The sequence below is a fragment of the Pseudophryne corroboree genome, chromosome 6, assembly GCF_028390025.1.
Source record: "Pseudophryne corroboree isolate aPseCor3 chromosome 6, aPseCor3.hap2, whole genome shotgun sequence".
Taxonomy (NCBI): domain Eukaryota; kingdom Metazoa; phylum Chordata; class Amphibia; order Anura; family Myobatrachidae; genus Pseudophryne; species Pseudophryne corroboree.
The window spans coordinates 40,672,719-40,695,144 of NC_086449.1; the positions used below are offsets into that span (position 1 = coordinate 40,672,719).

The window sequence follows — 22,426 nt, forward strand, 5'->3', positions numbered from 1 at the left end:
AGGCTGGGTACACACTATGCTGGGATACACACCACACAGGCTGGGTACACACACCGCGCAGGTTGGGTACATGCTAGGCTGGGACACACACCGTGCAGGCTGGGTACACACTATGCTGGGACACACACTGCAGGCTGGGTACACACTAGGCTGGGACACACACCACACAGGCTGGGTACACACTAGGCTGGGACACACACTGTGTAGGCTGGGTACACACTATGCTGGGATATACACCACACAGGCTGGGTACACACTAGGCTGGGACACACACCGTGCAGGCTGGGTACACACTATGCTGGGACACACACCACACAGGCTGGGTACACACTAGGCTGGGACACACACCGTGCAGACTGGGTACACACTATGCTGGGATACACACCACACAGGCTGGGACACACACCGCGCAGGCTGGGTACACATTAGGCTGGGACACACACCGTGCAGGCTGGGTACACAATAGGCTGGTACACGCACTGTGCAGGCTGGGTACACCTGGGACACACACCACGCAGGCTGGGTACACACTAGTCTGGACACACACCATGCAGGCTGTGTACACACTAGGCTGGACACACACTGCACAGGCTGGGTACACACTAGGCTGGGACATATACCGCGCAGGCTGGATACACACTAGGCTGGACACACACCACGCAGGCTGGATACACACTAGGCTGGAACACACACCACACAGGCTGGGTACACACTAGGCTGGGACACACACTGTGCAGGCTGGGTACACACTAGGCTGGGACACACACTGTGCAGGCTGGGTATACACTAGGCTGGGACACACACCGTGCAGGCTGGGTACACACCACACAGGCTGGGTACACACTAGGCTGGGACACACACTATGCAGGCTGGGTATACACTAGGCTGGGACACACACCGTGTAGGCTGGGTACACACTATGCTGGGATACACACCACACAGGCTGGGTACACACTAGGCTGGGACACACACCGCGCAGGCTGTGTACACACTATGCTGGGATACACACCACACAGGCTGGGTACACACTAGGCTGGGACACACACCGGGCAGGCTGTGTACACACTAGGCTGGGATACAAACCACACAGGCTGGGTACACACTAATCTGGACACACACTGCACAGGCTGGATACACACTAGGCTGGACACACACTGCGCACGCTGGGTACACACTAGGCTGGACACACACTGCGCACGCTGGGTACACACTAGGCTGAACACACACCACACAGGCTGGGAACACACTAGGCTGGGACACACACTGTGCAGGCTGGGTACACACTAGGCTGGACACACACTGCGCAGGCTGGGTATACACTAGGCTGGGACACACACTGTGCAGGCTGGGTATACACTATGCTGGGACACACACCGCGCATGCTGGGTACAGACTATGCTGGGATACATACCACACAGGCTGGGTATACACTAGGCTGGGATAGACACCACACAGGCTGGGTACACACTAGGCTGGGACACACACTGTGAAGGCTGGGTACACACTAGGCTGGGATACACACCACACAGGCTGGGAACACACTAGGCTGGGACACACACCACACAGGCTGGGTACACACTAGGCTGGGACACACACTGTGAAGGCTGGGTACACACCATGCTGGGATACACACCACACAGGCTGGGACACACACCGTGCAGACTGGGTACACACTAGGCTGGGACACACACTGCGCAGGCTGGGTACACACTAGGCTGGGACACACACCACACAGCCTGGGTAGACACTAGGCAGGACACACACCGCACAGGCTGGGCACACACTAGGCTGGGACACACACCACACAGGCTGGGTACACACTAGGCTGGGACACACACTGTGCAGGCTGGGTACACACAAGGCTGGGACACACACTGTGCAGGCTGGGTACACACAAGGCTGGGACACACACTGCGCACGCTGGGTACACACTAGGCCGGATACACACTAGGCTGGACACACCATACAGGCTGGGTACACACTAGGCTTGGCACACACCACGCAGGCTGGATACACACTAGGCTGGACACACACAGCGCAGGCTGGGTACACAGTAGGCTGGGACACACACCACACAGGCTGGGTACACACTAGGCTGGGACACACACTGTGCAGGCTGGGTGCACACAAGGCTGGGACACACACTGTGCAGGCTGGGTACACACTAGGCTGGGGCACACACTGTGCAGGCTGGGTATACACTAGGCTGGGCACACACTGCGCACGCTGGGTACACACTAGGCCGGATACACACTAGGCTGGACACACACCATACAGGATGGGTACACACTAGGCTTGGCACACACCACGCAGGCTGGATACACACTAGGCTGGACACACACAGCGCAGGCTGGGTACACAATAGGCTGGGACACGCACTGTGCAGGCTGGATACACAATAGGCTGGGACACGCACTGTGCAGGCTGGATACACAATAGGCTGGGACACACACTGTGTAGACTGGGTACACACTAGGCTGGGACACACACCGCGCAGGCTGGATACACACTATGCTGGGGAACACACACCGCGCAGGCTGGGTACACGCTACACAATTTATTCCCTAGTGAATACATTGCACGCCATCCACGATATATCATACGACTGTGCGATGTATCTACAGTACATGTTGGCGTCCATGTGATATGTAGCTTAGCGTGTACCCAACTTTAGAATAAAGCTGTCCAGCATTTGTGGGCTACATGCAAAGGCAGCCAGTATGCAAAGTATGCATGCAAAGCAATATATGGATTTGCCCCCCTCCCCCTCCATACATTGCAGCAACAAAGGGGGTAATTCAGACCTGTTCGCTAGCAGGTGATTTTTGCACTGCTGCGATCAGATAGTCGCCGCCTACAGGGGGAGTGTATTTTAGCTGTGCAAGTGTGTGAATGCATGTGTAGCAGAGCTGTACAATAAGATCTTGTGCAGTCTCTGCGCAGCCCAGGACTTACTCAGCCGCTGCCATCACTTCAGTCTTTTTGGTCCCGGAATTGACGTCAGGAACCCTCCCTGAAAACACTTGGACATGCCTGCGTTTTTACAAACACTCCCTGAAAACTGTCAGTGACACCCACAAACGCCCTCTTCCTGTCAATCTCCTTGCGATCACGGATCCATTGCACAAACCCATCGCACAAACCCATCGCTGAGCGGCGTTCCGCTTTGTACCCGTGCGACTCGCCTGCGCATTGCGGTGCATATGCATGCACAGTTTGGACCTGATTGTCTGCTGTACGAAAACGCACAGCAGCGATCACGTCTGAATTAGCCCCCATGTGCACTGCAGGTGGGGCAGATGTAACATGTGCAGAGAGAGTTAGATTTGGGTGGGGTGTGTTCAAACTGAAATCTAAATTGCAGTGTAAAAATAAAGCAGCCAGTATTTACCCTGCACAGAAATAAAATAACCCACCCAAATCTAACTCTCTCTGCACATGTTACATCTGCCCCAGCTGCAGTGCACATGGTTTTCCCAATTAGCTAGCAAATTTGCTGCTGCCATCAGATCTGAATTAGGCCCGGCCCCAAAGTTACTTGTTTGTTTCTCTAACGTCCTAGTGGATGCTGGGGACTCCGTAAGGACCATGGGGAATAGACGGGCTCCGCAGGAGACATGGGCACTTTAAGAAAGAATTTAGATTCTGGTGTGCTCTGGCTCCTCCCTCTATGTCCCTCCTCCAGACCTCAGTTTGAATCTGTGCCCAGACGAGCTGGGTGCTGTTCAGTGAGCTCTCCTGAGTTTGCTGAGAGAAAGTATTTTGTTAGGTTTTTTATTTTCAGGGAGCTCTGCTGGCAACAGACTCCCTGCATCGTGGGACTGAGGGGAGAGAAGCAGCCCTACTCTCTGAAGATAGGTCCTGCTTCTTAGGCTACTGGACACCTTTAGCTCCAGAGGGATCGTACACAGGATCTCACCCTCGTCGTCCGATCCCAGAGCCACGCCGCCGTCCCCCTCGCAGAGCCGGAAGACAGAAGCTGGGTGAGCATGAGAAGCAAGAAGACTTCGAAATCGGCGGCAGAAGACTCCAGTCTTCACTGAGGTAGCGCACAGCACTGCAGCTGTGCGCCATTGCTCCCACACTACACCCACATACTCCGGTCACTGTAAGGGTGCAGGGCGCAGGGGGGGCGCCCTGGGCAGCAATTAGAGACCTCTTTGGCAAAAGTTTTGCATATATACAGTTGGGCACTGTATATATGTATGAGCCCCCGCCAAAAATTGTACATTGAAGCGGGACAGAAGCCCGCCGCTGAGGGGGCGGGGCTTCTTCCTCAGCACTCACCAGCGCCATTTTTTCTCCCCAGCTCAGCTGAGAGGAACTCCCCAGGCTCTCCCCTGCAGATACACGGTAGAAGAGGGTAAAAAGAGAGGGGGGGCACATAATTAGGTGCAAAAATCAATATAACAGCCGCTACTGGGTTAACATTAAGTAACTGTGATATTCCTTGGTTATATAGCGCTGGGGTGTGTGCTGGCATACTCTCTCTCTGTCTCTCCAAAGGGCCTTGTGGGGGAACTGTCTTCAAGAAGAGCATTCCCTGTGTGTGTGGTGTGTCGGTACGCTTGTGTCGACATGTTTGACGAGGAAGGCTATGTGGGAACAGAGCGGGAGCAAATGAATGTGGTGTCTCCGCCGACGGCACCGACACCTGATTGGATGGATATATGGAAGGTTTTAAATGATAATGTTAATTCCTTGCATAAAAGGTTGGATAAAGCTGAAGCCTTAGGACAGTCAGGGTCTCAGCCCATGCCTGATCCTATGTCGCAGAGGCCGTCAGGGTCTCAGAAGCACCCACTATCCCAAATTGTTGACACAGATACCGACATGGATTCTGACTCCAGTGTCGATTACGATGATGCAAAGTTACAGCCTAAATTGGCCAAATCCATCCGTTATATGATTATAGCAATTAAGGATGTGTTGCACATCACAGAGGAAACCCCAGTCCCTGACAAGAGGGTTCATATGTACGGGGAAAAAAGGCAGGTGGTGACCTTTCCCCCTTCACACGAGCTAAATGAGTTATGTGAAAAGGCTTGGGAATCTCCAGATAAACTGCAGATTTCCAAACGGATGCTTATGGCGTATCCTTTCCCGCCAACGGACAGGTTACGCTGGTAATCCTCCCCTAGGGTGGACAAAGCTTTAACACGCTTATCCAAGAGGGTAGCCCTGCCGTCACAGGATACGGCCACCCTAAAAGATGCTGCAGATAGAAAGCAAGAGGGTACCCTGAAGTCCATTTATACACATTCAGGTACCTTACTGAGGCCAGCGATCGCGTCGGCCTGGGTGTGTAGTGCTGTAGCAGCATGGACGGACACCCTGTCTGAGGAACTTGATACCTTAGACAAGGATACTATATTAATGACCCTGGGGCATATAAAAGACGCTGTCCTATATATGAGAGATGCTCAAAGAGACATTAGTCTACTGGGCTCTAGAATAAATGCTATGTCGATTTCTGCCAGAAGGGTCCTGTGGACTCGGCAATGGACAGGTGATGCCGACTCAAAAAGGCACATGGAGGTTTTACCTTACAAAGGTGAGGAATTGTTTGGGGAGGGTCTCTCGGACCTGGTCTCCACAGCTACTGCTGGAAAGTCAAATTTTTTGCCATATGTTTCCTCACAACCTAAGAAAGCACCGTATTACCAAATGCAGTCCTTTCGATCACAAAAAGGCAAGAAAGTCCGAGGTGCGTCCTTTCTTGCCAGAGGCAGGGGCAGTGGAAGGAAGCTGCACAACGCAGCTAGTTCCCAGGAACAGAAGTCCTCCCCGGCTTCCACTAAATCCACCGCATGATGCTGGGGCTCCACAGGCGGAGCTAGGCCCCGTGGGGGCGCGTCTCCGAAATTTCAGCCACAAGTGGGTTCACTCCCAGTTGGATCCCTGGGCAATAGAGATTTTGTCTCAGGGATACAAGCTGGAATTCGAAGAGATGCCCCCTCACCGATATCTCAAATCGGCCCTGCCAGCTTCCTCCTTAGAGAGGGAAATAGTGTTAACTGCAATTCACAAATTGTATCTTCAACAGGTGGTGGTCAAGGTTCCCCTCCTTCAACAAGGAAAGGGTTATTATTCGACCATGTTTGTGGTACCGAAACCGGATGGTTCGGTCAGACCCATATTGAATTTAAAATCCCTGAACATATACCTGAAAAGGTTCAAGTTCAAGATGGAATCGCTCAGAGCGGTCATCGCAAGCCTGGAAGGGGGGATTTTATGGTGTCTCTGGACATAAAGGATGCATACCTTCATGTCCCCATTTACCCACCTCATCAGGCATACCTCAGATTTGTGGTACAGGATTGTCATTACCAATTTCACGGCACCGAGAATATTTACCAAGGTAATGGCGGAAATGATGGTACTCCTGTGGAAGCAAGGGGTCACCATTATCCCATACTTGAACGATCTCCTCATAAAAGCGAGGTCAAGAGAGCAGTTGCTGATCAGCGTAGCACGCTCTCTGGAAGTGTTGCGACAACACGTCTGGATTCTGAATATTCCAAAGTCGCAGTTGATTCCTACGACTCGTCTGCCTTTCCTGGGCATGATTCTGGACACAGACCAGAAGAGGGTTTATCTCCCGATGGAGAAAGCTGAGGAACTCATGACACTGGTCAGAAACCTATTAAAACCAAAACAGGTGTCGGTGCATCACTGCACGCGAGTCCTGGGAAAGATGGTGGCATCATACGAGGCCATTCCCTTCGGCAGGTTCCATGCGAGGACCTTTCAATGGGATCTACTGGACAAATGGTCCAGATCACATCTTCAGATGCATCGGTTAATCACCCTATCCCCCAGGGCCAGGGTGTCTCTCCTGTGGTGGCTGCAGAGTGCTCACCTTCTGGAGGGCCGCAGATTCGGCATTCAGGACTGGGTCCTGGTGACCACGGATGCAAGCCTCCGAGGGTGGGGGGCAGTCACACAGGGAAAAAATTTCCAAGGTCTGTGGTCAAGTCAGGAGACTTGCCTTCACATCAACATCCTGGAACTAAGGGCCATATACAACGCCCTACGTCAAGCGGAGTCCCTGCTTCGCGACCAACCGGTTCTGATTCAGTCAGACAACATCACCACAGTGGCTCATGTAAACCGCCAAGGCGGCACAAGGAGCAGGGTGGTGATGGTAGAAGCCACCAGAATTCTTCGCTGGGCGGATAATCACGTAAGCGCACTGTCAGCAGTGTTCATTCCGGGAGTGGACAACTGGGAAGCAGACTTCCTCAGCAGGCACGACCTCCACCCGGGAGAGTGGGGACTTAATCAAGAAGTCTTCACGCAGATTGCAAGTCGGTGGGAACTGCCACAGGTGGACATGATGGCATCCCGCCTCAACAAAAAGCTACAGAGGTATTGCGCCAGGTCAAGAGACCCTCAGGCGATAGCTGTGGACGCACTGGTGATGCCGTGGGTGTTCCAGTCGGTCTATGTATTTCCTCCTCTTCCTCTCATACCCAAGGTGCTGAGAATCATTAGAAAAAGAGGAGTGAGAACAATACTCATTGTTCCGGATTGGCCAAGAAGGACTTGGTATCCAGATCTGCAAGAAATGCTCACAGAGGACCCGTGGCCTCTGCCTCTAAGACAGGACCTGTTACAACAGGGGCCCTGTCTGTTCCAAGACTTACCGCGGCTGCGTTTGACGGCATGGCGGTTGAACGCCGGATCCTAGCAGAAAAAGGCATTCCGGATGAGGTCATTCCTACGCTGATAAAGGCTAGGAAGGACGTGATGGCTCAACATTATCACCGTATATGGCGAAAATATGTTGCTTGGTGTGAGGCCAGGAATGCCCCTACGGAGGAATTCCAGCTGGGATGTTTCCTTCACTTCCTACAGTCGGGAGTGACTTTGGGCCTAAAATTGGGTTCCATTAAGGTCCAGATTTCGTCCCTATCCATTTTCTTTCAAAAAGAACTGGCTTCTCTGCCTGAAGTTCAGACGTTTGTAAAGGGAGTGCTGCATATTCAGCCCCCTTTTGTGCCTCCAGTGGCACCTTGGGATCTTAACGTGGTGTTGAGTTTCCTGAAATCACACTGGTTTGAACCACTCAAAACGGTGGAATTGAAATATCTCACGTGGAAGGTGGTTATGCTACTAGCCTTGGCTTCGGCTAGGCGTGTGTCAGAATTGGCGGCTTTGTCACATAAAAGCCCTTATCTGGTTTTCCATGCGGATAGAGCAGAATTGCGGACCCGCCCACAATTTCTGCCGAAAGTGGTTTCATCCTTTCATATAAACCAACCTATTGTGGTGCCTGTGGCTACTACTGACTTGAAGGATTCCGAGTTACTTGATGTGGTCAGGGCTTTGAAGGTTTATGTAGCCAGAACGGCTAGGGTCAGGAAAACAGAATCTTTGTTTATCCTGTATGCTTCCAACAAGCTTGGGGCGCCTGCTTCAAAGCAAACTATTGCTCGCTGGATCTGTAACACGATTCAGCAGGCTCATTCTGCGGCTGGATTGCCGCTGCCTAAATCGGTTAAGGCCCATTCCACTAGGAAGGTGGGCTCTTCTTGGGCGGCTGCCCGAGGGGTCTCGGAATTACAGCTGTGCCGAGCGGCTACTTGGTCAGGTTCAAACACTTTTGCAAAATTCTACAAGTTTGATACCCTGAGGAGGACCTTGTGTTTGCTCAATCAGTGCTGCAGAGTCATCCGCACTCTCCCGCCCGTTTGTGAGCTTTGGTATAATCCCCATGGTCCTTACGGAGTCCCCAGCATCCACTAGGACGTTAGAGAAAATAAGATTTTACTCACCGGTAAATCTATTTCTCGTAGTCCGTAGTGGATGCTGGGCGCCCGTCCCAAGTGCGGATTTCTTCTGCAATACATGTATATAGTTATTGCTTAAATAAGGGTTATGTTATAGTTGCATCAGGGTTGTACTGATGCTCTGTTGTTGTTCATACTGTTGACTGGGTAAAGTTATCACAAGTTATACGGTGTGATTGGTGTGGCTGGTATGAGTCTTACCCTGGATTCCAAAATCCTTTCCTTGTAATGTCAGCTCTTCCGGGCACAGTTTCTCTAACTGAGGTCTGGAGGAGGGACATAGAGGGAGGAGCCAGAGCACACCAGAATCTAAATTCTTTCTTAAAGTGCCCATGTCTCCTGCGGAGCCCGTCTATTCCCCATGGTCCTTACGGAGTCCCCAGCATCCACTACGGACTACGAGAAATAGATTTACCGGTAAGTAAAATCTTATTTTTGCTTTGCTCCCTGCAATGTGTGTTGTCTGAAGGTTCAATTTACAGGAAAAGTACAGCTGCCACTGAGCATTCCGTTTTGGGTGGAGATCTTGATGTCTAAGCAGTAATACAGAACATTACTTACCTGAGGTTGTGCGTTCTACCTGACTCAGTGGAGTGTTTCACATGCCTGCGCTGATGCCACCTCTCCTTTCCTTGCTGGTCGTTGAGGGTCATCCACTAATAAACTGTTATATCCCCTTGCAGATGGACTGCAGGAGGTGGCTGAGCGCCTGACTGGACCTTTCAACGTGGAACTGGCCACTGAGTCCATCGCAGTCAAGATATCGGAGGCGATAATGACGCTGCAGGAAGAGAGCGTACAGCTCACTGCACAGGTATTTATGCAATACGTATCATGAATATGGGAACAAAAAGACCCTGCTGTTAGTTTAGCCCACCACAAGAGGGCAGAGTTTTAATACTAGGCTTTGATTAGGTTTATGCAGTAATTCTGGATCACAGCAGCTGGATCATCTGAAATCCACTTTTACTCTATGGATCCCTAGGCTGGAATGTCAGTGCGTATATTTAATGCACGTGTATTAAATCAAAGATGTATTTTCCTTGTAAGAAAACGAGTTTTATGGTAAGAACTTACCTTTGTTAAAACTCTTTCTGCGAGTTACACTGGGCTCCACAAGGAATGGACAATGGGGTGTGTAGAGTAGGATCTTGATCCGAGGCACCAACAGGCTCAAAGCTTTGACCGTTCCCAGAATGCATAGCGCCGCCTCCTATATCACCCCGCCTCCCTGCACAGGATCTCAGTTTTTAGTTAACCAGTCCAATGCAGTAGCAGGAAAAGAGACGACAACGGTTAGTAGCCACAACACCGCATTCTCACGACAGGAGACGTGTCAGCGGCTAATGCCATACCAACCCAAAGAAGCTAAGTGCGTCAGGGTGGGCGCCTTGTGGAGCCCAGTGTACCTCGCAGAAAGAGTTTTAACAAAGGTAAGTTCTTACCATAAAACTTGTTTTCTGCTGCGGGGTACACTGGGCTCCACAAGGAATGGACAATGGGGATGTCCTAAAGCAGTTCCTTATGGGAGGGGACGCACTGTAGCGGGAATAAGAACCCGGCGTCCAAAGGAAGCATCTTGGGAAGCAGCAGTATCGAAGGCATAGAACCTTATGAACGTGTTCACAGAGGACCACGTAGCCGCATTGCACAATTGTTCAAGGGTCGCACCACGTTGGGCCGCCCAAGAAGGTCCAACAGACCGAGTAGAATGGGCCTTAATGTGATCAGGAGCAGAGAGACCAGCCTTCACATAAGCATATGCAATCACCATTCTAATCCATCTGGCCAGAGTTTGCTTGTGAGCAGGCCAGCCACGTTTGTGAAACCCAAACACAACAAAAAGAGAATCAGATTTCCTAATAGGAGCAGTTCTCTTCACATAGATACGGAGAGCCCGTACCACATCCAAAGACCGCTCTTTGGGGGACAGATCAGGAGAAACAAGTGCCGGAACTACAATCTTCTGGTTAAGGTGGAATGAAGAAACCACCTTAGGTAGATAGCCTGGACGAGTCCTAAGAACCTCCCGGTCACGGTGAAAAATCAGATATGGGGAACTACAGGACAAAGCACCCAAATCTGATACACGTCTAGCTGAAGCAATAGCCAGCAGAAACACCACCTTAAGGGAAAGCCACTTTAGGTCAGCTGAACCAAGAGGTTCAAACGGAGACTCTTGTAATGCCTCCAAAAGCACCGACAAGTCCCAAGGAGCCACAGGCGGGACATAGGGAGGCTGGATACGCAACACGCCCTGAGTAAAGGTATGCACATCAGGTACGGTCGCAATTTTTCTCTGAAACCACACCGACAAGGCAGATATTTGAACCTTGAGGGAGGCCAGACGCGGCCTAAGTCCAGGCCCTGCTGAAGAAAAGACAACAACTTGGCTATACTAAACTTGGAAGCGTCATAATCGTTAGATGCGCACCAAACAAAGTAAGAATGCCAGACCCTATAGTAAATCCGAGCCGAAGCTGGTTTCCGGGCCTGCAACATAGTTTGAATGACCACCTCAGAAAACCCTTTAGCCCTTAAGACGGAAGCTTCAAGAGCCATGCTGTCAAAGACAGCCGGGCTAGGTCCTGGTAGACACAGGGGCCCTGAACGAGGAGGTCTGGGCGTTGTGGAAGTAGAATTGGATGCTCTGACGATAGGCCTTGCAGGTCTGAGAACCAGTGCCGTCTGGGCCACGCTGGAGCTATGAGAAGCAGAATTCCTTTTTCTTGCTTGAACTTCCGAATTACCCTGGGCAGGAGTGACACCGGAGGGAACACGTACGGCAGCCGAAACCTCCACGGTACCACCAGCGCATCCACGAATGCTGCTTGAGGATCCCTTGTCCTTGCTCCGAAGACCGGAACCTTGTGATTGTGTCAAGACGCCATCAGATCTACGTCTGGAAGGCCCCACTTTTCCACTAGGAGTTGAAATACTTCTGGATGGAGGCCCCACTCGCCGGCATGTACGTCCTGACGACTGAGAAAGTCCGCTTCCCAATTCAGGACTCCCGGAATGAATATTGCCGATATGGCCGGTAGATGGCGTTCTGCCCACTGTAGAATCCGTGAGACTTCCTTCATTGCTAGGCGGCTTCGAGTGCCGCCTTGATGATTTATGTAAGCCACTGTGGTGGCATTGTCCGACTGTACTTGAACAGGACGGTCCTGAATTAAATGCTGGGCTAGGTTCAAGGCATTGAAGACCTCCCGCAACTCCAGAATATTGATCGAGAGGAGGGACTCCTCCTTGGTCCACCGCCCCTGAAGGGAGTGTTGCTCCAGCACCACGCCCCAACCTCTTAGACTGGCAACTGTCGTCAACAGGACCCAGTTGGATATCCAGAAGGGACGGCCCCTGCACAGTTGTTGGTCCCGGAGTCACCAGAGCAGCGACAGACGAACCTCCGGAGTCAATGAGATCATTTGAGACCGGATCCGGTGAGGCAGGCCGTCCCATTTGGCTAGAATCAGCCTCTGGAGAGGACGAGAGTGAAATTGAGCGTACTCCACCATGTCGAATGCTGACACCATGAGGCCCAGCACCTGCATTGCCGAATGTATCGACACTTGCAGACGAGATAGGAAGCAATGAATCCTGTCCTGAAGTTTCAGGACTTTCTCCTGAGACAGAAACAACCGCTGGTTGTGAGTGTCCAATAGTGCTCCCAGATGCACCATGCTCTGAGCAGGGATCACTGATGACTTCTTCCAGTTGATGAGCCACCCGTGGGCTTGCAGAAACTGGACCGTCACATCTAGATGACGCAGGAGAAGTTCTGGGGAATTTGCCAGGATTAACAAGTCGTCCAAATACGGCAGTATCCTGACCCCTTGACGACGGAGTACCACCGTCATTACCGCCATGACTTTTGTAAAGACTCGCGGAGCCGTTGTTAAACCAAAAGGTAACGCCCGAAACTGGTAATGGCAGTTGCCAATCGCAAATCTCAGGTATTGCTGATGAGACACTGCTATAGGAATATGCAGGTAAGCATCCTGTATATCCAGGGAGACCATGAAGTCCCCAGGTTCCAAGGCCAGAACTATAGAGCGAAGGGTTTCCATCCGGAACTTGGAAACCTTCACAAACCTGTTCAATGCCTTGAGGTTGAGAATGGGCCGGGAGGACCTATTCGGTTTCAGGACTAGAAACAGTGGAGAATAGTACCCCTGACCCCTCTGAGCAAGGGGCACCTGTACTACGACACCTGTATCCAGGAGGGTCTGTACCACCGAATGTAGAGTGTTTGCCTGCGTCTTGTCCAACGGGACATCTGTCTGGCAAAATCGATGAGGGGGTCGGTTTTTGAAGGCTATGGCGTAACCTCGAGTGACAACTTCCCGTACCCAGGCATCTGAAGCGGTCTTCAACCATTCCTGGGTATACCCTAGAAGCCTGCACCCCACCCTGGGATCCCCCAGAGGGAGGCCCGCCCCGTCATGCGGCAGGCTTATCTGTCTTGGAAGCTGGCTGACGGGCCGCCCAGGCTCTTTTGGGCTTAGGCTTACCAGGTTTGGAAGTGCGGGCCTGCTTGTTGTACGCCTGACCTTTTGCTTTACCTGAAGGACGAAATGGGCGAAAAAAAGTACCTTTAGCCTTCGACGCCGAAGGAGCAGTACTTGGCAGACAGGCAGTTTTGGCAGTAGCCAAGTCAGCCACTATCTTATTCAAGTCCTCCCCAAACAGAATATCTCCCTTAAAAGGGAGTACCTCCAGGGTTTTTCTAGAGTCCAGATCCACAGACCAGGATCTCAGCCACAATATCCTGCGAGCCAGGACCGACGTAGTAGAGGCCTTGGCTGCCAGGATACCGGCATCAGAAGCCGCCTCTTTAATATAACGAGAAGCTGTGACAATATAAGACAAGCATTGTCTAGCATGGTCAGAGGAGATTTCAGCATCTAACTCCAAGGCCCATGCTTCAATGGCCTCTGCAGCCCAAGTAGCTGCAATAGTGGGCCTTTGTGCAGCACCCGAGAGGGTGTAAATCGCTTTAAGACAACCCTCCACACGTTTATCCGTAGGCTCTTTTAGAGACGTGACGGTGGTGACCGGTAGAGCTGAGGAAACCACCATCCTAGCCACATGTGAGTCCACTGGAGGAGGTGTTTCCCAATTCTTAGATTCTTAGCGAGGGGATAGCGAGCCAGCATCTTCTTTTGAGGCACAAACTTCGTACCCGGGTTTTCCCAGGGTTCCTGACGTATATCAATTAGGTGGTCAGAGTGAGGTAAAACTTGTTTAATCACCTTCTGACGCTTGAACCTATCTGGTTTCTTAGGAGGAACGGATGGCTCGGGATCATCCGTAATCTGTAAAATTAATTTAATAGCCTCCACATGTGAACCACCCTCCCCATCAGCCGTATCTGAGTCAGAACCTGTGGGGTCAGTGTAAGTGCCGTCTTCATCCGACGAGGTGTCAGTGACAGCAGTGGATTGTGAGGAGACAAGCGCTCGCTTAGAAGACCCCTTGGACGTAGGCGAGCGACGGTCAAACTTTTTAGTAGTCAGGGACTGGTTCAACTTCTTTAATTGAGCAGATAAATCGTCCGCCCATGGTGGGTTAGCTGCATGGACCACAAACGGTTGTACCGGCATTGGGGGTCCCATAGGGGGTGTTAGTTTATGAACTAGCATATGCAGAAGCGTGGAAAAAGCGGCCCACGGCGGGTCATTATTTGCCCCCGTTGCCACCGTCCCATTGGGGGGCAAGGAGCCCGCAGAACCAGAGCCCAAAGCTGCTATATTCTCCTCATAGGTATCTGCGGCTTCAGCAACACCAACAGTGTGTTCAGCCTCAGAACCGTTACCCTCAGAAGCAGTCATGATATAACTTGCAGTATCCGGTAACACCGTACAATTTGTCAGCAGCACAATACCTCTAGCCCAAACCCCTGTGCAGTGTAATCAGCACCAGCAGAGATAAAGGAGAGATATGGTGACTAAATCACAGAGAAAAATACGTAAATACAGTATATCTTTGTGAAAATCCTATATCAGATAAAACCTGACGCACCAAGCCCCCTCAGGTTATAGAATATAGGGATAGCAGGTTGAGTGAAAGACACGAAATGGACACCACTCAGCTATCAAATGCACACACAAATAGTCACAGTTTGTACAATGCAGAGGTTATTACTAACAATAATACGGCATTGGACTAGCTTACACAGCTATATAACAACAGATATAACAGTACACAGTAAGAACTGGATGTATATCACAGGGTAATTGTACTAGGAACCCCTGACTAAATGCACTCTTTCTTACTAGCACTGACTAAAAAGGCAGGTAGAATACTTAAGTGTCTTGTAAAGGCACAGCACTGGCAACCAGGCGGCTTTACATAGGAGGATTTGCCCAGGCATTCCCAGGAACAGTGAGCTGAGGGATAATGGCGCCGCAGACATTGACAGGTAGTGAGGGAGAGACAGATATGCAGCTCCAGGGCGGGAACATTTGCAGAAAATGGCGCCCTGGGGCTGGGGGAGGGGCTTCAGGTCCAAGCTCTATCCCCCTACTGGCAAAACCACCGGGTACTGCGGGCTCTAATAAAACGGTTTATAGAGAAAACCTGACCTGTCCCATGCCCTGGTGATCTAGTGGGATTGCCTGTACTGCCACAGTGTCCACCGCCAGCGCGCGCGGCCCGCCTCCCACTGACCGCGCCGGATCGCGATAAAGACCGGGTCCTGCAAGCGGGACCCACTTACCACCTCCCGAAGCGCGGCCACGCGATCCCGGAGAGCCCCCAAGGTGTGTGCCTGACAAGAAGAAAACCGGAGCCTCCTGCTGTAGTTACCCGGCAACCAGGGCTCGGGAGTGTACAGCGCCGCTGGGGAGAGCCGGAGCTGCAGCCGTGAATGTCCACTGACATGTAACACTGCTGCTGCCCTTGAAGTCTTCACTTTTTTCCTCAGAAAAAAAGCTCTTCTTAGGGCTGCCTGGAGCAGCCCCTCTGTTAAGTGCCTGCTACTGCAGCACCAACTACAAAACTGAGATCCTGTGCAGGGAGGCGGGGTGATATAGGAGGCGGCGCTATGCATTCTGGGAACAGTCAAAGCTTTGAGCCTGTTGGTGCCTCGGATCAAGATCCTACTCTACACCCCATTGTCCATTCCTTGTGGAGCCCAGTGTACCCCGCAGCAGAAATATTCCTTACTTTCTAACCAATCAAAATTTTGCTTTGAATATGTAGTCGGATGGGAACTGTCGGTTACATAACCTGGGCATAGTTTACTTACGCATTTCACCGTATTCCTACTTTGGACTTTCTTGGCTCACAATGATGAGGTTACTATACAGGAAAGAAAAGGAGGGCACTCTGTGTGCAGGCCTCAGTCAGCTGACATGGAAGCAGCCAATCAGCACTATTTTCCCACACCCTGATTGAATATCCCGTGTCTGTAGCTTTTACTTGCACAATAACCCAGGTCCCACCCGGGAATAACCCTTCTTTTAACCCGGGTTGAAATACCGGGTCAGTTAGCCCGGTTTATTGACTTTGGTGCTTTCACACGCGGGTCCAGACTGCAATACCTCGGGAATAACCCAGGTTATTTTGGCAATGTGAAAGGGGTATTACTCTCATAGCCACAGGTGAACCCCAGGGGATGGAAGGAGGGGGTGCGCAAAGGCCCTTAAATTACAGTTATATGAAATGGAAATCTCTCGTAACAGCTGATTATTCCGTTACCTGTAACTGTAATCTTGATTTAGATGCACAGTATTGGTTGAGTGTTGTCTCATAAGTGTCCACTAGAGTGCGCCCACACCTTACTATTTAATACATCGATCTTCTGAAGACAATTCAATGATGGGTTTCTATGGGTAACGCTATATTTTTCCCTTTGCGCCGGTTTCCTGCTCGGATCGCTGTGAGGGCCGTGGTTACACACAGATTTGGCGCAGGGTTATAGATAAATCTGTCGCTCACAAAAAGACAGCCTAGGGCTTCTCTGCTGCTGTGAGACTACATGTCCCAGCATGTCCTCGCATCTGCCACAAGCTGCTTAGGCCTGTAGTATACAGTAAAATTGACATAGGTGTCCTTAAACAGATTTTCCAGTCCTGCGGTACCCCGCCTCCAGCTCGCGCCAGGCGCTCCCCCCAGGAAGACCCCAAGAGGAAGTTTAGAGTTTACAGCAACGAGGAGAAGCCGACGTCGGCGGCTGGTACCAACATAGACAGATTGGTGAGTGCGGAGTACAGGGGGAAATATGGCATTCCTGTATGTGTGTGTTCCTCTCCCTCATACAACAATTACTTCCTAATAGGTGTCGGAGGTGGTGTCCAAGCTCCGCCCACTGCGCGGCCTCTGGAAGCTCCTCCCTCTGTCCCTCTGCTCTGACCACAGGGTCTCGGCTGGACTCAGCAATCAGGAGAAGTGCTGGAACGGACAGACCCGAGGGCGGTGAGTAATGACAAGGAGGTCACGGCACGAGTTACGCAAAAGATATAGCTGAAGTGGCGGGATCGGGAGCCCATCATGGATTGCACTCGCAGAATGGGCAAGGCTTACGTAGCGCACGCCCTTGTCTAGAACAAAGTCGCTTGTCGATCTCCCAGTGTCGGAGTTCCAGGGTCCACACCCTGCTTGTCAACACGATGAATGTCGACAAGACAACTACTTACCAGATGGATTCCTGTTTTCTAAACATTTTTTTGTTGTGTTTTATTCCCGTTATCTCCCAGGTACCTTCCGCAGGTGACAGGGGATGGACTGGTGAATCAGATAAATAACCCGGAGGTGGAGCTTCCGATGTCGCCTTCCGACCCCAGAACCCGTCAGCTGGGCCTACAGCTTCGCGTGGTGAGGAGTAAACTGCGGGCGGCCTACAGCGGAAAGGACAGCGACACCCAGGACGCCTGTAAGTGACCACATGCATGCTCCTTCCCTCTGCGATATACAGTACCAGCCAATCAGCTCCTAACTGCCATGTCACAGGCTGTGTTCGAAAAATTACAGAAACTGATTGGTCGTACTATAGCTCTCTCCACTTTATCTCTCGCCAAGGTCCAAGCCTGTATCCATCCTGGATGGCTAAATTAGAAAGTGATCCCGTGAGGTCCTATTAGCGTGGTTGGCCAGGCCTGAAGACACTGTGGTCTAAGTCGGTCAAACTAACCAATAAGATTGGTTTACAAGTGTAGCCTTATGCTACGTCTACCAGCACACCACGTGACGATCCTTGGTATATGTCTCCGATTAGATGACGAGGGCAGCGGTGGCTCAGGAGGAGGGGAGATCGTGACGGTGAAGCCGGTGATCAGGACACAGCCAGGAGTTCCCGAGCGCAAGGAGCGGCCCAGCAAGGACAAGAAGCAGAATGCCGGTGGGAAAGGGAGGGGGGGAAGGAGAGGGGGCGGAAAGTACAGAGATGGGGCAGGAGGGTTACGTGTCTCTGCTTACACAATTATCCTCATGACCGCGATTGCCAGACTTCTAGTGTCCGCGTGAACCCGGAAAAAAAGGACTGGAGCTAATTAATGAGGCCAATAAAAACTTTTTTTATTTTTTTTTTATTTAGTTTTTATAGTTCTGCAGCAGCAATGTACGGGTGTGTAATTTATACCTGCCCGATAGCCAAATGAATGGATAGGACCCCAATGTCCTTCCATCCAGAATGTTATGTATGACCGTGATGTTCTGTGCTAGTAGTCCTTCCTGGGGCTGGAAGCTGGGAACAGGTAATGGTGGTAATGTACGTGATGGCCCCCAATTAAAGTACTAATTGCAGGGGCTACTGAACAAAAACGAGCTTTCTTAAAAGTGGGCAACCCCCATCCGCGATGTGTTATTGGTGTGCAGTACCCTCTATCCGCCACTACAAGCGCTGTGGTACGCTTTTGGAATTGACATTGAATACATTGAATAGGCTACAGTGCCACCTACAGGAAACAAACAGGTACTTCACACCAATGACTTTTTCTTCCATAATTATTAGGGAACTAACGTCAAAGTCATTTTGTAAAAACTAGAACTGGCTCCTAGTTTATGGCTCTTCCTGCGATTTATATGATGGTGTAAACTCAGGCCTGGGAGATCAGGGTATTCATCCTCCATCCGTGTTCTGAGAGATACATCGCCTTGGTGGCTGCAGTCAACTTCTTGTCACTCCTGCTGCTAATCGTATTGAAGACCCAGAGGTATAAATCGGGATCTTTAGTGTTTTATAATTACGTCTCCCCTGAAACAAGTGTAGGTCGCACACCATTTCCCATTATCATCGTGACATGGCCATCTTTTGCATTACCGTGTCACTGAGAGCCATGGCCGCTACGGCACAATATGGCATATGTGAGAGTACTATAGGAGCAGCACGGTGCGGATGTCCTGAGTGGGGAGAGTCACAGTACAGACACGAAGGCTCCACACCGAGGCTTATCCAGTAGTGTCTCACGCCAGTGGGCTGATACGCAGTACCCCGCTGCTGCCACCCGCTTCAGCATCTGTTGTCGTGTCTACAGCTTTATGCCAATGCTACTGAAAGTCCTTCCTCCACCTTATAAACGTGGAAATTTAGACTCCACAGTAAATGCCACCCTGTCACAGGACTTACGCAGCTATACCGACTTTCTATATAAAATACTTATATTGTGAAATATTAAATATTGTATCCAATATTTTAACCGTTTTTCAGTAAAATTATAACTTGAATCTTTAGTAGAAGTACTGAGGCTTACCAGCTGTAATAGAACTACAAGTCCCATCACGCACTACTAGCATGACCCATTATCCCCTCAAAAAGGCTGGTGTCTTCAGAACATCAAAGTCACAGAAATTCATAATAATATTTATTTTTAGTTTTCTGTCCCTAAACACGACATCAGAGGCTGGGTCTATAGCCTGATGGTGTGACATTGGCTCTCTGATTGGCCAACGTAAACATGGCCTGAAAATTGCAGTTAAGACCCTGAAACATGCTTTTTTCAGAGACTCCTGCTGAGTGGTTCTTAGTATCGATGGTGTACACAGTTGGCTGATGTTTTAATTCTGCTAAAAGTGTCCCAATTGTTAGCGCCCAGAGGCCACCGCAAGATCCTGTATTAATGAAATCAGCTGCAACGTTAACATAAATACGCAGCTGCAGCAAAAGTGGTTTCCAATAAAAAAAAAATCCCATACTTTCCCCAATATCATCTCTGTCATTGCCACGTTCTCCTCCTCACCCAAATTCATTGTGCGGTCTTCCTCCTGTCCAGTGCCCTCACAACCTGTTTCTGTCTTGAGTCTACAGTAGGTGTCATGGACATCCACCTGCTTCTGTAGACAGCGCCCAACAGCTGGTCTAAGCTTCCCGACAATGGCCCTCATTCCGAGTTCGCTCGCTAGCTACTTTTTGCAAAAATGCACACGCTAAGCCGCCGCCTACTGGGAGTGAATCTTAGCTTTGCAGAATTGCGAACGAAAGATTAGCAGAATTGCGAATAGAAATTTCTTTGCAGTTTCTGAGTAGCTCAAGACTTACTCTGCCACTGCGATCAGTTCAGTCCTTTTCGTTCCTGGTTTGACGTCACAAACACACCCAGCGTTCGTCTAGACACTCCCCCGTTTCTCCAGCCACTCCCGCGTTTTCCCCCGAAACGGCAGCGTTTTTTCCGCACACTCCCATAAAACGGCCAGTTTCCGCCCAGAAACACCCACTTCCTGTCAATCTCACTCCGATCACCAGAACGATGAAAAATCTTCGTTAAGCCGTGAGTAAAATACCAAACTTTTGTGCTAATTTACTTGGCGCAGGCGCACTGCGAACATTGCGCATGCGCAGTTTGCGACTAATTGCTCCGATGCGAAAAAAACTAACGAGCGAACAACTCGGAATGAGGGCCAATCTCTCTCCCCCTTCCATGGTTCCAATGACCGTGTGCTTTGTGATGAAGGGTAATATACAAATGAGAGGTTTCACCTGGGGTGAGATTGAATTTAAATCGGGGGCAGACAGTTGTGGCCATGTAGCCTCCCATAAATGTTCTCAGCACCAGCAGGTATATCAGGTAATAGTCTTCTATACCTCAGCAGCAAGCAATGGACCCTACTTACTGCTACCTTCCTCAGTTTATTTAAATGTCTAGTTGGACATGGACTAAGCTACCCAACAGACCATCAGCAGGTCCCCACCTGGAGGTGAGAACCAGGAGCTTCCTCTGATGCTCAGATGTTGGGGAATTTTTTATAGTATTTCTCTTTTACTATGGTATTCATACAGTAAAAACATTTTTAGTGCCAATATTACATTCCATTTTTTATAACGAAGATACGTCATGTTTCAAAAAAATAAAAACCTTTTCGTAATAATGGATGTTAAAGGGATCGTCAGCTTTTCAGACGTATATCCCAGGTGGTGCCTCCCACCTAGCGGTTTAGTTGGGTTCTTCTCGTTGGATGCTCCTGGTAATTTGCTATATACAGGGGCCCCTAGCTAGGTGGGTGTAATCAAAAGTTCTGTTAATTTAAGGTATTTAATGTTTATTTATTTGTTAATTTATTTAAGCATCTGATGTAAATAGTGTGTTACTGTTTTTAAGAATTATGTTCACATTTATATATATTTTTTAAAATACTTGTACGTTAAAAGTTTTCATTTGATACTTGAATTTTTTTTTTTTTTAAATAAAGCTGTCATTTTTAATGCGAGTCTTCGTTTTTCTTTTTTATCTGACCTGATTGTAGGTGAACACAATAGGGTTAAGACTTTGAGGCTTCCATTACTGTTCTTTGGTTTAATTGTAGCTTCTCATTGTAAGACAACACGAATGGCCCAAGAGGTAAAAACAGGGCTGTCTAGATGGGCCAAAGTGGTTCCTCTCTGCCGTCGAAATTGATGTTTCTATTTTTCTATGCACAAACCAATAAATAATAGTGGTCTGAAGACGGAAAACCCCTTAAAACATTTATACGTTTTTAGACACAGTGGGGTAAATTTACTAAAATTCGTATTTTTCCGAATGAGGTTAATGTTCAAACACGAATGACATCGAAAGTGTAAATTTGCAACTTTTTGAATTTATTACGACTAATTTACTAAGCTGTCGTATTCTGCATTTTCGTATTTACCGATGTCGATGTCATTCGTATTTTTTGGCAGTGTTTTACGGGAGTGAATTGTAAAACACTGCCGACTTTAACACAATGAATCTCGGCCGGATCTGTGAGATCCGTGCTGGGCTTCATTGTGCACCTTTCGTAAAAAATAAAACATTGTTAAAAATAAAAAATGCGTGGGGTCCCCCCTCCTAAGCAAAACCAGCCTCGGGCTCAGACAGGGGTTCCCCCATATTTAATCAACCAGCACCGGGCTCTGCGCCTGGTCCTGGTTCCAAAAATACGGGGGACAAAAAGCGTAGGGGTCCCCCGTATTTCTGAAACCAGCACCGGGCTCCACTAGCCAGATACATAATGCCACAGCCGGGGGACACTTTTATATTGGTCCCTGCGGCCCTGGCATTACATACCCAACTAGTCACCCCTGGCTGGGGTACCCTGGAGGAGTGGGAACCCCTTAAATCAAGGGGTCCCCCCCTCCAGCCACCCAAGGGCCAGGGGTGAAGCCCAAGGCTGTCCCCCCCCATCCAAGGGCGGCGGATGGGGGGCTGATAGCCTTTTTGTCAAAATGTGAATAT

At 50.0% G+C, this 22,426-nt stretch overlaps 1 protein-coding gene across 1 annotated transcript in view; it reads left to right on the forward strand.

Moving 5' to 3' along the window:
* The window catches only part of GPC2 (glypican 2), a 131,832-nt gene extending 110,398 nt beyond the window's left edge, over positions 1 to 21,434 (forward strand). The window contains exons 8-12 of the mRNA XM_063930902.1: positions 9,479 to 9,609; positions 16,863 to 16,997; positions 17,080 to 17,216; positions 17,498 to 17,673; positions 18,016 to 21,434. Coding sequence (XP_063786972.1) covers positions 9,479 to 9,609; positions 16,863 to 16,997; positions 17,080 to 17,216; positions 17,498 to 17,673; positions 18,016 to 18,263 — 827 coding nt within the window. The 3' untranslated portion in view covers positions 18,264 to 21,434. The remainder of the gene's footprint in view (positions 1 to 9,478; positions 9,610 to 16,862; positions 16,998 to 17,079; positions 17,217 to 17,497; positions 17,674 to 18,015) is intronic.
* The last annotated feature ends 992 nt before the right edge of the window (positions 21,435 to 22,426 follow it).